The 16,185-nt window shown below is 34.0% G+C and overlaps 1 protein-coding gene across 5 annotated transcripts; it reads right to left on the bottom strand.

Annotated features, from left to right (window-relative positions):
• Nucleotides 1-1,901: 1,901 nt before the first annotated feature.
• Nucleotides 1,902-15,900, bottom strand: LOC106718204 (ubiquitin carboxyl-terminal hydrolase 7). 5 transcript variants are annotated; one of them, XM_045679609.1, is made up of 23 exons: nt 15,667-15,900; nt 15,448-15,577; nt 14,023-14,144; nt 12,070-12,398; nt 11,315-11,478; nt 10,636-10,753; nt 10,292-10,433; nt 9,550-9,724; nt 9,151-9,343; nt 8,765-8,918; nt 8,162-8,298; nt 7,925-8,021; nt 7,498-7,734; nt 7,142-7,415; nt 6,746-6,837; nt 5,773-5,930; nt 5,413-5,520; nt 4,697-4,877; nt 4,232-4,353; nt 3,877-4,012; nt 3,640-3,798; nt 2,491-2,584; nt 1,902-2,392 (listed from the first exon to the last, which is right to left on the bottom strand). In XM_045679609.1, the coding sequence occupies exons 2-23, from the start codon at nt 15,524-15,526 to the stop codon at nt 2,277-2,279; spliced, it is 3,387 nt and encodes a 1,128-aa protein (XP_045535565.1). In that variant the 5' UTR covers nt 15,527-15,577; nt 15,667-15,900; the 3' UTR covers nt 1,902-2,276. The 5 variants fall into 5 exon arrangements, with proteins under 5 accessions (XP_045535565.1, XP_045535561.1, XP_045535563.1 ...); XM_045679605.1 differs by having other exon boundaries at nt 1,902-2,377; nt 15,667-15,741; XM_045679607.1 differs by having other exon boundaries at nt 4,697-4,859; nt 15,667-15,741.
• Nucleotides 15,901-16,185: the final 285 nt, after the last annotated feature.

Raw genomic sequence — 16,185 nt, 5'->3', positions numbered from 1 at the left:
TACATCAAAAGTTTGGCAATTCGACAAAAATAAATCATTATCTATACATTAGTCTATATTATAACACAATATACTTCGATAACATGAAATGGCTAAAAGAAACTTATATTTTTCATAATATTCACTATTAGAAATGTGGCCATAAACTTGTTTAAAAAGAAAGTAAAGTAATAAATCATGGCAACACAAGAAATGTCAAACAAAATTGTTCGTTACATATTTGTTGAAAACAATAGATTTGACAGTCAATCTATGTTTAATATTTTAAAATATAACGAAATGCCAAAATTTCGTGACTTCGAAACGAGAAGTCTTTATAAATCTATGACTTATTCATTATAATTTTAATCTATACTAATTTAAGTATACATCAAACTACCATTTTAAAATTCACTGTTTTAATTATATAATAATTTTTTTTTACTTTTTTAAAGAAATTTAGACAATACGAAAGGATAATAAACATAAATTACTTGCGTGCGTGCGTGTACGTGCGCGTGCTCATATACGTCACCTAACACAAAAAAAACACAGACACGGACAGCACTACAAATCTATGGTTCTTATATAAAGGCCAAAGTAAGCCAAAGGCCAAATTGATAATTTTTACTTTTTTGGTGTACAGGTGTAAATCTTATTTTTTGCTGATGTAAAATAGACAACGGCTTATTTTCATATATGGTTGATACTTTAAGAGCTTCTTCTAAAAAGTCGTCGATTTGTACATTGACCCTTATTCATAGTAGCCATCGAAATAATTGCAAATCTTCTTCAGTTAAATTTTTCTATTATTTACTCGTATTTGTATACAGTCAAAATCTGTTATAACGACATCGAAGGGACTACTCATATTGAGTCGTAAAAACCGATAGTTGTAACAACCGGTGACAGGTATTAATAGGAAAGATATGTAATAACATTCAGCCAGGACCTTTGATTTTGGTCAATTTAACCGGTATGTTGTTCTAAACGATGTCGCTATAAACGGTTTTGACTGTATTTATTTACTTTAACAAGGCGATTAAGTATTTTATGGAGGATAAGAGCTAGCAAGGTTAACGTACCGACTCATGTATACAGTCTAATCCTTATTATTGACTCAATATAAATCAGCTAGCTAAAGGAAGGAACCAAATCAGGAACTACAATTAATATTCCCATGCAAAAGTATATACAAATTAAATTAAATTAAACCAGAAATACACATACTTGTTTTATTTAATAAGACAGGAAAACATTTTTATCTTAGCAACTGATGTTTAAATATGCGATCGAAAAGAACATTCTTTAGTTAAAAAACCGGCATTCAAAGATCATCATTAAATTAACAATATTTCAACGTGAATAGATTTTTTTTAAAGTTCATTAAAAAATTCTAAATACCAACAATTAACTGTCCTGATATACTTAAATGAAATTAATTTTATGACCATTTTTATAAAATATTAAATAAAACAAACTTGTTTTTATGTGAAAAAAAATGCACATATTTATCGAAAATTGACGGCGTTATTTCAACACTTTTTATAACTTTAAATATAATAAATTTAATTAGTTCAATTAATGTTTAATTTTGCCGAATCACCAAAAGAAAGATATCTACAACAATTGGCATAGCGTGACGTCACAACTTTCACGACATACCAACTGATTGACAAACAAGATCACTTCAATAACTTCCAAATACATTTTGCAATCATCGCTTTTAGTTTCATTTATTTAAATCGGTAGGCACTAAGTACCTTAATGTTTATTATAACGTTAAACGAAAAAAAAAACCTCCGGTAAACACAAGCCTTACAAAATATCGAAAACCATAGAGTATTTATATAATTGAAACTAAACGCGATTAACTTCAATCGTTTAATTACGTTGATAAAGTGTGCAATATTAAGTTAAAAAAAAAACAAGATTTAAATACTCGGGTCGAAAAAAAAAAGAACAACAATTTACAGAAATACGATTATTGCAACGCAAACACAAAGCGACTGTTAAGATTGTGAAATAAATAATAAAAACTAGACGAAATGAACATTGACAAACTATTGCGTATAAACATTGTATGAGGACAGTAGCGAAAGGAGTCGACTCGGCGTTGTACATTACGTGTTAATAAGGCTATATAATGCTACCGACAGCTGTTGACTATCGCCAATCGCTGGATGCCCCGTGCGTGTCACTCGCATGTGTCGCGTGTGTGTCGCGTGTGTGTCGCGTGTGCCTCGCGTGTGCCTCGCGTGTCACTCGCGTGTGTCGCGGGGCGAGGCGTTCATCACTCAGTTGTATATCTTGATCGCCTTCTCCAGATAATTGGCGCGGGAACGTTTAGGCGTCTTGTTGATGTGCTCTAACCCCAGCCAAGGCCGCCCAGTCGCGTCTGGTAGAGACATGTCTTCAATTAATATTAGCACACATTCCGAAATGAATTGGACGCTATAGATACGAACAATTAGTAAACTACGTGTTTATTTTTTGTATATTGGTACTTACTTGCATTACTGCTCGGCCTAAAGTCGAATACGTTGATTGTCACTCCTTCGCTTATGTAAATAGGTCTGCCATTTGTCACTATGGCAAAATTGTACTGAAAAATGAAAAAAAAAAACATGTTACATCAAAATATGAGATTAACACTTACTATTCAAAAAAATTATAATTTGATATTTTTCATGCATCAAAAAATCCGCTTATTTATAGTTATAGTCCGGTCGCGGAGGAGGAAGAATTTCGTACATTGAACTCGCATTACCTGTCTCTGTCACTCCCGCGTAAATACAATTAGTCTCGCTCGCACGAAACAAAGGCCGCCGTCCTCAGGGATTGTAAACTTTTAGTTTGTTTGTTTGCATAATAAAAAAATTTATGGGCTCCGTTAGAAGGATTACCGAAAAGGTTAATTATTGGATAGTTCGAAATGAACAATCGAAACGAATATTTGAAAGACGAAAGTGCAGGCAACATCATCTATTTTATTGCCGGCTTTCCGATAGTTACTTTTTGGTTTTAAAATATTATGCAAATGAATTCTTCACTTCTCGAAATTGAACAATAGAGCAAAGTAACAGTTACTCCGAAACAGAGGAATCGGATTCTGATTTTTGATTTTTTATTATTAGATACTTGTCTAGATTTTTATTACTTGTATTATTAAATCAAAATAAATGATTTATATAATAATAATAAGTATATTTTATAAGTTGGTAATTTTTCTTTCTCCTTCAAATAATTCATGTAAACCGCACTAAATACAAAAAAGTTTGTAACCTCTGTCAGTCGGTAAAGAGGTCATTGTACGAAATTCTTCCTGCTCCGCGACCGGACTATAGACAAAGATATTGTGACAGACGGAAAATATGTGAACTAACAATGTCATCTTGACAGCGTCATATTTTAACCAATAAGGAAGCGAAAGCTGCACAGTATATTACTATTTTCATAATTTCAAAATTCCATAAAAAATATGAAATTACATGTAGATTAATTTGATAATGTGTATAAATTTAAACATGGAGTGCAACATGGATGACTTTTGAAAGTTGGGAAATTTTTACACACTGGTAACCCTTAACACTTGTATCAAAAAACTGCCATAAGATCCATATGGGACTATAACATCGATTAGTTTGGTAATATGCTTACCTTTTCCCATTCCTTGTCGGGTATGTCGAGCTTCTTCTGGAGGCGATCCTTTACAGCCTGGAAGGGCTCGAGATGCTTAACGCGTGTGTAGAATGGCACACCAAAAGTCGCGTACACCTGCTTGTAAAAGTGCGCACACGGCACCAACACCTCGTCCTCCTTCACACAGGAAATAACACATTAATCAACTAATATTCACTTAATATGATAATATTGATCTGAAACAAAACCCGTTACCTGTAGATGCAACTCGTCCTTGGGTATCTCCTCTATTCTGTAGAGTCTGGGCGGCGAGATGGTCACCTGGTCCAGAGTCAGCTCGGGGTCGGGCCCCGGCAGCACTTTGTGACACGACACCTCCACGATCCGCAGTCTGAAATTATAATATTTCAAATAAGGCTAATGAGTTCAAAACACATTATTTTAACTGCCACCATATAAATTTGGATTACAAAAATCCAAGTCATGCAATAAAATTTAAGCATTTTTTGGCTAAAATCTCTACTTTACTAGCGATACTAGAAATATCTAGGTCACAACGCATACATTAATAATTGAAACGTATTATAAATGTAATTTTTGAGATACACACCTGCCAGAGCCATCTGGTGACATTTCCACAACTTTGGCGGCCTCCTCTAAGATGTCCGCCACTTTACCACCCTTGTTGGGATATAAAATTAACTCTTTATCTTCTTTGTAATTCGGCCCAACCTGTTGGTCAGAAATAAAAATAAAACAATAATGAAACAAGAAAAAACATAATAAACAATTACATCAATTAATAAATATTTTTAGAATTGTTTAAATTTCACCAGAATTAAAATATATTCTTATAAAATGAAAAATGGTCTAATCAATAACAATAGTAAAAGGAAATATTTATATTTAATATGTAACTCAAAAACTACTGACTCAAAAACTATTTTCAAAAATTCTTTTGCCAATAGAAAGCAATATTATTACTAAGTAACAAACGCTATATTTACAAGATTTTTTTAATCTGTGCAGACATAGTAGCAAGCTAAAGAAGTCAAGGATGAAAAAAAAAACTCACCCATAAACATTTAAACTGCTTCTTATTATCCAGTTCGTTGACTTTGATAGATAAAATCTGATAAAACAATTTCTTAGGGCACTTTGGTTTACAATAGACAAGCAAGTCTTTCAGTATTCCGTCGTACGAGTACCTCAGCGGAGGTCCCGGGGTATCTTTGTAGCTGCAACAGGAGACACAACTACTTAAGATTATAGATAAGTGCACGTCCCGGGCTGTGCCTTCAGCCCTACGAAAATATTATGAGCAATGTGAAACTATCTACAATTCTATGATAAATAATATTTATGATACTTAAAGTAATAGATAATATTCTGAATCAAAAACCTTGATAATAGCAATTTGAATGGCGACAGCTAGTTACAAACAAATTTTTTGTGATATTCTTTGCCGCCACTACTATAGCTGACTTGGCGATTGTAAACTTGCTAAACGCAATAATACACTGTATTCCAAGAATATATGTGTAACTATAACAATAATTAACCAAAGCTATGGTATTTATGAAAAGCTAAAGAATCACTTGATAATTAACGATAAGAAATATGTAATATTTACAATATGACAGACTCAGCCATTGTTGGTTATTTTCGATTGTTAAAAATTACAATTTGCAACAATGTATTAATTCGCTTGTTGCATGGCCATTTAGATGTCAATTAAATATATTATAATGATGTGAAGGAAAGTTGTTATTTTGTAGATGAGCAACTTACTTCTGGCACTTGAAGAACTGTATTAAGTAAGGGTCGACATTGAGGCGGTGGCCGACGGCGCGCGCCATCTGATCATAGCGCATCTGCATTGACAGCTCCATGGTGAACCTACCATCGACAAACACCATAAAAAATAATTTTAATACAAAACTACATTGACACATTGTAAAATATACATATCTTCAATTCCGTCGTTGGATCACTTTTTTAATGCCGGCACAGCGCAATGCCGGCATGCCGGCGCTCACGCCACTTACATAGGATTTTAAATTTTTCTTCCCATTGATCACTTAACATTATTTAATCCCATAGTCATTTGCTCCTGTGCTAAATTGAAATGTACAATATTTGAGTACTGACCCGGGATCATTGGGCATCGTCTTGTCGATGAACTGCACCTCGACCTTGTAGAAGATGTACTTGAAGTAGTCCTGGCAGGTGGGCAGCTCGAGCTCGTCGTGCCGGTGGTCGGCGCGCTCGAACACGATGATGTCGCCGTCCATCAGTTCGTCCAATACCTGGCCGCGTGCACACGACTCAACCCGAGCGGAACACCACACAGGGGGTCGTCCGCAGGGGGCGAGCCCGCGGGGGGTTAGCCCGCAGGGGGGTTAACACGCACACACATATTCATAAACATTGCAATCATTTGCGCACACCCAAAATAAACAATGGTGAAAATTATCAATCAAAAATTCTATTAAAGTACTTGGTAAATGAGTAATAGTAGAAATACTGATAAATACATACTAAGCTACAACTTAATGATACATAACCAGATGTATGTAATATTTAAGCTACAAGCTAGTGATGTAAAGCCAGAGCATAGAACAATAACGATAAATAAATGTGTGAAATTTTAAAACACCAAAAAAATTTTAATTGTTTTTTTAAATCCTTATTTATGGTGAAAAATAAGAAGCTGATTTGCATATACTATCTCGCAAATGACAAACATGAATATTTTCAAGATGAAATGAAAATATATAATCTAAAACTACCATACCTGTTGTATACCAGAAAACTATATAATAATAATTAGTACTGTCGAAAACAATATTAGTAAATATAAACTATTATGTTCTATTTTAATGAAATGACGAAAAGACATCTTTCATAACCAAACATTTTATCCTCAAAGTCTTGGGTCCAACTTCTAACTTAGTAAAATATTTTCTACCATTTATTCCAATAACTGGTAACTTTAATGAATGGCTCAAAACAAACTTCTTATTTAATTTCAGTAGTTTAACAATAATCAAATATGTACATCAATTATCATTTGCCTTAAAATATAATGTAAGTTTGCCTAAGTAAAACTGATAAATAATACCTTTTCAAGAGGGTCATTGTAGTTGTTCAGCTTCTCTACAAAGTCGGGTTTGATCTCTTCGTAAAGGACGAGAGGGGTGTCAGGCGGGAAACCTTTAAAAAAAATAGTCTATGAAATATAGAATTAAGAACCCAAAGAAAAGGTAATAAGACACAAAATTGGAAAAAAACTAATTAGCTAAACAAAGAATAATTATTTACCATAGAAGTTAAAAATAGCTTACTTGTTAACCAACTAAACTCTAACCTACGAAGTAAGAGGACCAAAATGATACTTTTAAAAAGAGGTCAAAACAAAAGATCTTGACCTTCATAAAGGCATAGAGAGTGAGTGCGGGTGAGAAATGGAGAGAGGGAGAGTGAGGGGGGTATAAATATATCAATTCAAACATTGTACCTGCACGCTTATTGAGTATTGGTATGAGATCAGCTGGCTTGCTGGCAATCGAGAGGTAGTGATGTCCGCAGTAGTGGATGCGCTTCTGCTTCGGGTCATAGTACTTGAAGAACAGGACCACGTCGTTCTCCTTGTCGAAGGGCGGCAGCGAACTGAAGCCCGAGTCAGGAGGAAGCATCTCCAGGAATATATTCCACGGGTTCATATTCTCAGACACGTCGGATACTGTCTTCATCTGATCATTCACGATGTCCAAGCAAGTCGGTCTGCATGTCTATCGATAAAACATATCTATTTTTAAAACAATGCCCTAAAATAGTGAAATTTCTACAGTTATTCAATATGTGATAACTAACCTGATTGGAACGTGCACTGAATGGCCAGGGACGTATATGCTTGAGGGGGTATCGGAAGCTCTCAGCGAGCATGTCCATGAGCTCTGCGACGGTTGCCTGCTTGCGCACGCGGAACACGCGGCAGTGCGCGCGCTCAGGGTCGTACAGATCGTTGCCTTGGTAACCGTCGAAGGCCTCCTCCAGGACCACGTTCACGTTCATGTACAGGTGGGCCTCATTGCGCTCTTTGCGACGTATCTGTGGGAAAACGATGTAGTTTTGTAGTTTTACAGTTTTTTAGTTTTGTAATTTTACAGTTTTTTAGTTTTGTAGTTTTACAGTTTTGTAGTTTTGTAGTTTTACAGTTTTGTAATTTTGTAGTTTTACAGTTTTATAGTTTTAGAGTAATAAGTAGTTTTTTGATTTTATTTGGAATAAAACAACTCACGGTTTCAATTCTCTTCTCTTCAGCCAACCTCTCACTGAGTTCCGTGGGTATGTCAGCTTGAGTAACTTCTTGCAACACAGTCTTCAATTGTGAATCCCTGCAAAAATATCATAGTCACCAAACTTTGATGATAGCTCTACATCTAATTATACAATCTCTAATTTGGAATCCTCCTTCATTAAATTTTACATACTTTATTATTCAGTCTATTAGTTCAAGTAATGCATATACACTAACCGTATATAGACCAACATGTAGGCGTTGGTGCAGTGTCGCACGGTGAGCGTCATGTCCTCGTCATGACCGCCATAGTTGTACTCGATGGCCTCCTGCTTCGTGCAGCGCGACACCACGTCGTCGTCGAACTTGCACCACTGACACAACACAATGTCAAACATTAAAACTCAACATAACAATTCATGCACTAGTTGTAACCAAAATTAAAAAAAACTTTAGTTTATTTTAATAAACCAATAATCCCGACTGACAACAATGACAATCTGAGGAAAAATAAGGAATCGATTAACACCTCACTTGTCAAAGAATTCACAGTGGAATTCACAAATTACACTGCCTAAGAAAATTTTAAATGTGTGCTCCATAGACGATAGAAGGAAGTAAAGGATAATATCTTACACCTTGACTTTTGTACTTATTTATGTGAATTGCCAGCTGAAAATCAACGCAGGGGCAGTTTAGTCTGTCCCTGCTTCGCTGAGCTGGCTCCTTTTTGCCACACTATTGTTAGTTTGTGCCTTGTATGTGTTTTTTTTTCTTTTTGATTTTATATTCTTTGTGTTGCAATAAATGTTTTTTCTTTCTTTCTTTCTTTAAATGTACCTTGCCGTCACCCTTGGGGTTGATGAAAACGACATAGTGTCCGCCGTGGTTGTCACCGGAGTGTACGAGGACCGCGTGCAGCGTGTAATCCGCCGGGGTCTCCGGCTTCTCCTGTAGGTATGCGTCCAGGTTTATATGCTCGTAGAACTCGAACCTACAATAAAGTATTATATTATTCCGCTTATCTATCACTGAAATTCTATATCTATGCACTGTGACACATATCTCTGTTTTTTAAAAGAGATTAAGGAGGGCATTGGTTTTATAAAATCATGTGTTTTTATATACATTTGTTTATACCTAGAGAAATATTAGGCTGTGGTGTTTTTGTGGAAGTGTAAAAACATCCAAATTATAAACAAAGGAAAAATCTTAGTAATACTTGCCTGTCATTAAACTTGACGGAGCTATCAGTAATGGGATCGTACTGGAACCTCATGAGGTGTAAATGCAGTACCGGTGGGAATGAGGCAAATATCACACCCTTCTCCGCCTCTTGCAGGCCATGTTCACCAGCGTCGTATTTGTTCTCGCCATCCAATGTCTCCGTACTGATGTAGTCATTGAATGACTCATCAACTACAAATATGACAATTATTTTAGCATAATGTATTCAACATGGTTTAAAAGAAAGAATTTTTTTTAATACTAATCTAAAAAACTCGCAAGAAACCGCTAAATTCTAGTATTTCTAAGCAAAAAATGGCCTTCCTGAAAAATAGAACTATTTCGGTTATTGCTATATACGTAAGAGCCGTTAAAATAAGTAATGAATATATACTTACTATTCTTCTTTCCCTTGATATTCAATTGTATATCGTAGAAAGTCTCCACGCGAGTGCTCGATACATTGACATTCTTACACTTGATATATGAAGTCATTTTACCCTCAAACAGACGAGGTACCGTCCCTTCCACACAGGTGCCTTTCATCTTACTCTCCAGCTTATCTAGGAGAACCTAAAATACGCGAAAGATAGAGAACTTACGATTAATATTTGTTTAAATGAATTATATTCAGGTATCTTAAGAGTGTCGGTGGCTCAGGGGTTAAGCACATGACTTACAATCTGTAAGTCCTGGGTTCGAATCCCGCCATGTACTAATGTGATTTTCGATTCTCGATTTACATATGTACATTTATCCGACATTCTTACGGCGAAGAAAAACATCTTGATGCAAACTGAACATATCTGAGAAGAAATTCAAAGAAATGTGTGAAGTCAAAGCCAACCCGCATTGGGAAAGTATGGTTGACTATGGCCTAGTCACACCTAATTTCGGGTAGGCTCCGACTCTCTAGAATCTTTAGTCAACACTTAAGAAAAAACGGCATGTTTTCACTAAAAGTCAAATTCGGAAATATTTTCGGGACAATTAATGGTTGTCAAGTATGACATTTAACATACCCTTACTTTTTTAATTTAAGCATTGGATTAATAAAAAAAAAATACAGTCGAATTGATAACCTCCTTCTTTTTGAAATCGGCTAAATATGAAATTAATAATGAATAATTTTATGCTTACCCTCAAAAACTCCTGCACATCATGCTGCATGAAAGAATCAAGTGTCTCCCAGCCAAAGCTCTTAGTCAACTTCTTTGTTCCTACGGGTTTATCCGAAAATTGTAACTCGTAAAACACTCTTTGTAATGCCAAAGCAACAGATCTGAAAAAAAAAAAACATTAACCTATTTAAGACTAATTTTATTTTATAGTGTCAATTTTTTTTTTATTCTTTAACTATTTAATAATATAATCAAGGGTTTTACTGCCAAAACAAAAAGATGTTATGCTTCTCTTTGAAAAAAACTTTGTTTTTAAATATGTGTGCAGTGGAAACCCAATCTTAAACTTAGAATTGTTATCACCTTGTACTATCGTCAGATTCAGTTGGCATTTTATACACAGCCTTACGTAACTGATTTGTGAAATATAGGGTTTGGAGCAAAGAGTTCATATAACATGTTGCGCCTTGATTCTTCAAACCTAGAAAAAAAAACCAATTGTAAGTGAGACGTTTTTAACAAAATGATCTGATCTAACATAAAGTATAACAACTTAGGTGAAATTCAATTCCTACTTTCATATTTGTTTACTAATTTAGTAAATAACAACCTTTGAAATTCATTTTTTTTTCAAAATATACCATTATTTGTGGTAATTCATCCAAACAGACATGTCTATCTTACTAATATTATAAATGCGAAAGTTTGGATGGATGTTTGTTTCAAGGATCTCTAGAACAGCACAACGGATCTCTAAGAAATTTGGCATAAATATAGATCATAGTCTTGAAGAACACATAGGCTATTATAAATATTTTTTTAAACTTCGCGCGGACAGAGTTGCGGGCGACAGCTAGTGATTAATAACAGTCTTATCAATTGCACAACTGATTGTAAATTCAATAAAGACGTTTTTCAATTTGATAACAATGTCAAACAATTAAATTAGGACTAAAACTACTTTAATTTTTCTTTATTTATATGTATACATAAATATATCTATCACTATGCCATTCTATAGTAAGCAATATAATTCACTCACCAACATATCCAGTATGCTTCTTAGAATCCCAGGACACCCCATGAGGGGCTTCGGCAGTGACATGCACCTCAAGGGTAATGGAGTCATCCTTAATGTATCCCTTCTCTGGATCTAATACATCATTCCACGACATGAAGTGAGAGAATCCCCAATCGTTCTCCTTACTGCAAAAATATTAATGAGTAAACCTAATTTATTTTAATCTTACTAATATTATAAATGAGAATGCTTAGATGGATGGATGGATGGATGGATGGATGGATGGATGGATGGATGGATGGATGGATGGATGTTTGTTTGAAGGGATCTCCGGAACGGCTCAACAGGTCTTGATGAAATTTGGCACAGATGTAGAACATAATTTGGAAGAACACATAGGGTACTTATTACGTTTTTTTATTTCCGCGCGGAAGAAGTCGCGGGCGACAGCTAGTTATATAATAAGTGTTCATATGTTATAAAAACAATATCGCCAACAGCTTCAAGCCATAGAAAGTGTGTAACAAAGCCATTTATAATACTAAAATCCATACATTTATTTAATGTTCATGAGTTTATTGAAATGCCAAGGAAAAATTATAAAATTTATCTTAAGGAAAGAATTACAAATAAATATAGTAAAATAAATTGATTGTGTTATTCAAACACAATTAAAAAGCATGTAATCAAGAAAAAAATTGAAATTGTTTGAATTTTTTTAAATTTGAATTTGAAAATTATCAAACTGAAAAATAACAATAACTTAAAAAACAAACCTGTAAAACAGATGTTGAATTTTTCTGTAAAACGGTTCGGTATCCGGTTTCGAAGAGATAAGTCTCAGTTCGGCCATAGCATAGCAGGACCAACTCGACGACTCACTCTCTCCATTACATTGGAGGAAGAAACCCAATGACTTCTGCTGTTGACGGTCAGGGGACGGCGCTTGCCGGGGCATCACCATGATCTTCCATGGCAGGTTGCGGACGTAGCATGGTGGTGACAGAACAGAGTCCTTAAGGCTCCTCAAGTTTTGTACTGTAAAACGGAATGTCGCCTCCGATCTTGCCTCGTCATCCTCCATTTCGGCATCAAGCCCAGCCAGCTAAAAGAAACAGAGATAGAATATGAATACAAAAATCAACCACTTAGTATGAAAGCAATTAATAGGATATATTGCTTATCTGTCTCATAAACAATACAAAATGTACAATACAAAAAAAATTATGAAGACTATCACTTGTTAATATTTTTTCTAACAATATTCCCATTATATAGAAAGATTGCGGCACAAAAAGTAATTTATATACAGAAAATGAGCGAGCAGGTATCATGAAATTTGATATGTGTTAATGTATAGAAGTGCATTGAAAAAAAATCATGGATTATGGTCCAAATTCAGCCAATAGGCATCTCTACTAATAATGTAGTCTTGTTTCGTTCTATTACCTTATAGCAAGGTTAGGTGTACATAGAAGCCAACTTTCAACCTAAGCTTATTTGTAACAAGGTAATTGCCAAAGATCTCATTATTAATCTAAATACTTCATTATAAAGTATTATATTATAAAATCATGAATATGTACCATCCAAGATTTAATTACCACTCAATCACTATTGATGAAATGAAAATATTGACACTTAAAAACATTCATAACCTAAATACACAAACATTGCAAACATTTTACTTGTTTTTAACATATTAATTGGCCAATTCAAGTTAAACAGTACACATCACATAAAACACTAACAGACTGGTCATGTGAACAGGTGCTTGTAAATCAATAAACACTTTATCCAATTGAAGCCAGTCTATAAATAGATGTGATGAACATCTACAAGTTATTTGTGACAGTATAAACAAAACATGTTTCACCATTATTATGAGAATTTAAAAAGCTCTACAATGAGAACATCTTGTAACAAATAGCTAAATAGGTAAGTCCATTATATACTCTGTAATCTTTTAAACCAATAGTATTTTTTTTTTTAAGTACGAGAAAAAATTTACTTACTCTGTAATAGAACTTAAAATCCGTCTAATATTAAGAGATAAGATGTAACTAGACAGAGAAACATATTTTCACTCATTTGGTAATTAATTTTCATAACATTTCATTACCATTATTATTAATTCTGAATACCCTATTACTTTTTCTTTCTTTTTCATTAATTTCTTTTTTTTTATAAACAAAAAATCCTTGGTATGTGCATAAATTACAGATTATGTTTAACTGGTTTGAAAGCAGCCATGTAATATTAAAAATACAAGATTTTTAAAATGTAAAACATAAAAAGTTTTGGGTGCTATTAAACCAATGTGCATGTATGTACAACCGAACCAAATGGAGATCCATGGTATCTACCCACCCCTACTGGTTATGTGCGTTAGATAAGTTGTTATTATTGTTCTTAATTTCCCAGTGGCAGACATATGAATGGGAGAAACATGAATTTTTACTTCATGACTTCATATGCTGCATGGTGCATACTTCATGTGGTCAAAAGATTATTGAAACCATAAGATTGGATTGCCAAAATCATGTAATTATATTATCCCTCGCATTGTCTTTGAAATAACAGAGATAACATATGTTTTTACAGGTGTTCAATGGAAACCCATATAAGATTGTAATCTTCAATATGAAACACATGCTATTGTTTCTGGCACCTATGTTAGTAATCAAATCATAAAGTTATCAAATGTAAAAAATGAAAATAGTTATTACCGGAAACTCTGCAGCTGCAGTCTCTGGGTTCTTAATCACTTCCCCCATCACTACTTCACCATTAGAATCCTTAACAAACTCTTCATCCCAGATCTTCTCAGTAGCTGTTTCTACAGTCTCCACTGAAATAATAAAAATGTCATATCTTCTTATGATGATGGAAAATTATGCAAGGAACCACCCAAATTACCCACACTGGGCCAGCCCAGTGGGTAAGACCTAATTACACCTAATTTAGGGTAGGCTGAAGACCCTGGGATTAATATGAGCTAACAACAATATAATGTAGCTTCTATATTGGCTAGTCTTTTTGTTAATCCTTCCACATTCATTCATGGTCATTAAACATAAGAACTTTTATTAAATCTAACAAACATTACGCTATCTGGCTAACACTGACACTCACTTATGCAGCATACATTTTCAACTTTCTTTTCTCCTTCCTAATATATTAAATAGCTTTTTTATGAAGGTAGTAATTTGTAAGCTAAACTTAATTTAATTTTGGAACATTTGTGTATCACATTTTCCAAAGTACTAAGTTAATTTCATTTAATTAATATTCCTGTTATGCAAATAAAGAAAAGGCCTCACTTGATAACAGAATATGTCTATTGTTTTTATGAAATTCATTTTGAAAATTTGTGACATGTGATATAGAAAATACTTTTCATTGTGACAGCCAGTTTGTTTTAAACTTGTTTATGGTACAAGATAACAAAAAAAGTTTCTATACATCATGCAAACATTATCACAAAATCTCCACCATAAATATAACACATAAATGAAAAAAGGTAAATAAAACTAAATAACTGATAATTATTCCAAATTATTTGTTTTATTGACATTTCAAACCCTCAGGATTTACTGAATTTGCATAAAATATAATTTTATATACAATCCAAATCATTAAAAGTTGATTGTCAGAAAACAAGAAATGTTTAATACGGTTATTGTTTGAGACTACTAAGTGACATTAAACAGTCATATGATTTTATGAAATGCAAAATTCTCTGTCACTGTATAAACAATTAGAATTATTTATGGACAAGTTTAACATGACCAACTAAAACAAAGCAATCTATATATAGATTTTACATACTTTGATGACTTCATAACAAAGAAACTGTACAAGATTAAGTGTTATTATCAGAAATTAAGATATTAAATTCAGTGAGATTATGAAATCTATCAGTTTTTAATCGTTTTGAAGTGAATACACCAAGCATTTGTAAAATCGCATTCAGTTAAATGATAAAATTGAGGTTAAGTGAATAGAAAATTTGCGAAACAAACACAAAAATGCTAAGTAACTATGTATCAACATCATTGATTTTTTGCAAAAGACAAATGGACTTGCACAATAAATTGCCAAGATAACTAGTTTTAAGTACTAATATTTAAAAAAAAATTATATTTGCTAACCTTCTTGTGTCTCCATCTCCTCAACCTGATTTACATTGGAGTCCTGCTGCGGCCTGTCCGGGGCAGGCGTGTGGTTCATGTTAGCCGGGCGCGCCACCGGGGACTGTCGCCCACAACTTTTAGAAATTTCCTGAACAATTTGTACCCACCATGAATAATTTCGTAACACATTACCTAATTATAAAAGTTCCCATAGCCCATTTCTAGCACTGCACATACCTTTAACGCCAGAGGATCACTCCCTCTACACCTGCTAAATAGTCGCTGAACAAACTTCAACGAACCTTTCTCATCGACTCGGAGGCCTTGTGTACTCGGGATTTTGATTTTTTTCGAGGACAAGGTGTTAATTTTACAAGAGTGTTTACTAGCGGCGCGGCCGATGTCTGCAATTTTCAATACAAGGGTCCGAGAATAGTGTACGCTAATAGCACATTCTTTATCTAATAACCATTGCCAGATTTACTTAATCACGGTGTCATAAGATAGTGTACAAAATTTCACTTCAGTATCCGGTTGAAAAAGTATTTTCACGAAAATAAACAAAATGGTGGATGTCTAATTTAATTTCTGGCTTCAAATGTGTGGCCCGGTTTGATCGACGAATGCACCATTTTATCATTCTCTCACATTCACCGTAGGGAGGTACCAAAATGCTATATGTACCGATTTTTACGATACAGACTAGTAAAGTTACCTGATTTGAATACAAAAAGGAAAAGAGGTAAAATATAAAAA

Source organism: Papilio machaon, chromosome 10, assembly GCF_912999745.1.
Source record: "Papilio machaon chromosome 10, ilPapMach1.1, whole genome shotgun sequence".
Taxonomy (NCBI): Eukaryota; Metazoa; Arthropoda; class Insecta; order Lepidoptera; family Papilionidae; genus Papilio; species Papilio machaon.
Note: the sequence above shows the minus strand (reverse complement) of the source record. Positions and strands in the feature narration are given on the sequence as shown.

Bases quoted from the DNA above. Each gene is read 5' to 3' on its own strand.
- LOC106718204 (XM_045679609.1), bottom strand. From the start codon at position 15,526: ATGAACCACACGCCTGCCCCGGACAGGCCGCAGCAGGACTCCAATGTA. The intron at 10,434-10,635 runs GTGATAACAATT...TTTTTTTTTCAG, and splicing joins GAATCTGACGATAGTACAAG to ATCTGTTGCTTTGGCATTAC. The intron at 8,919-9,150 runs GCAAGTATTACT...ACTTTATTGTAG, and splicing joins TCCGTCAAGTTTAATGACAG to GTTCGAGTTCTACGAGCATA.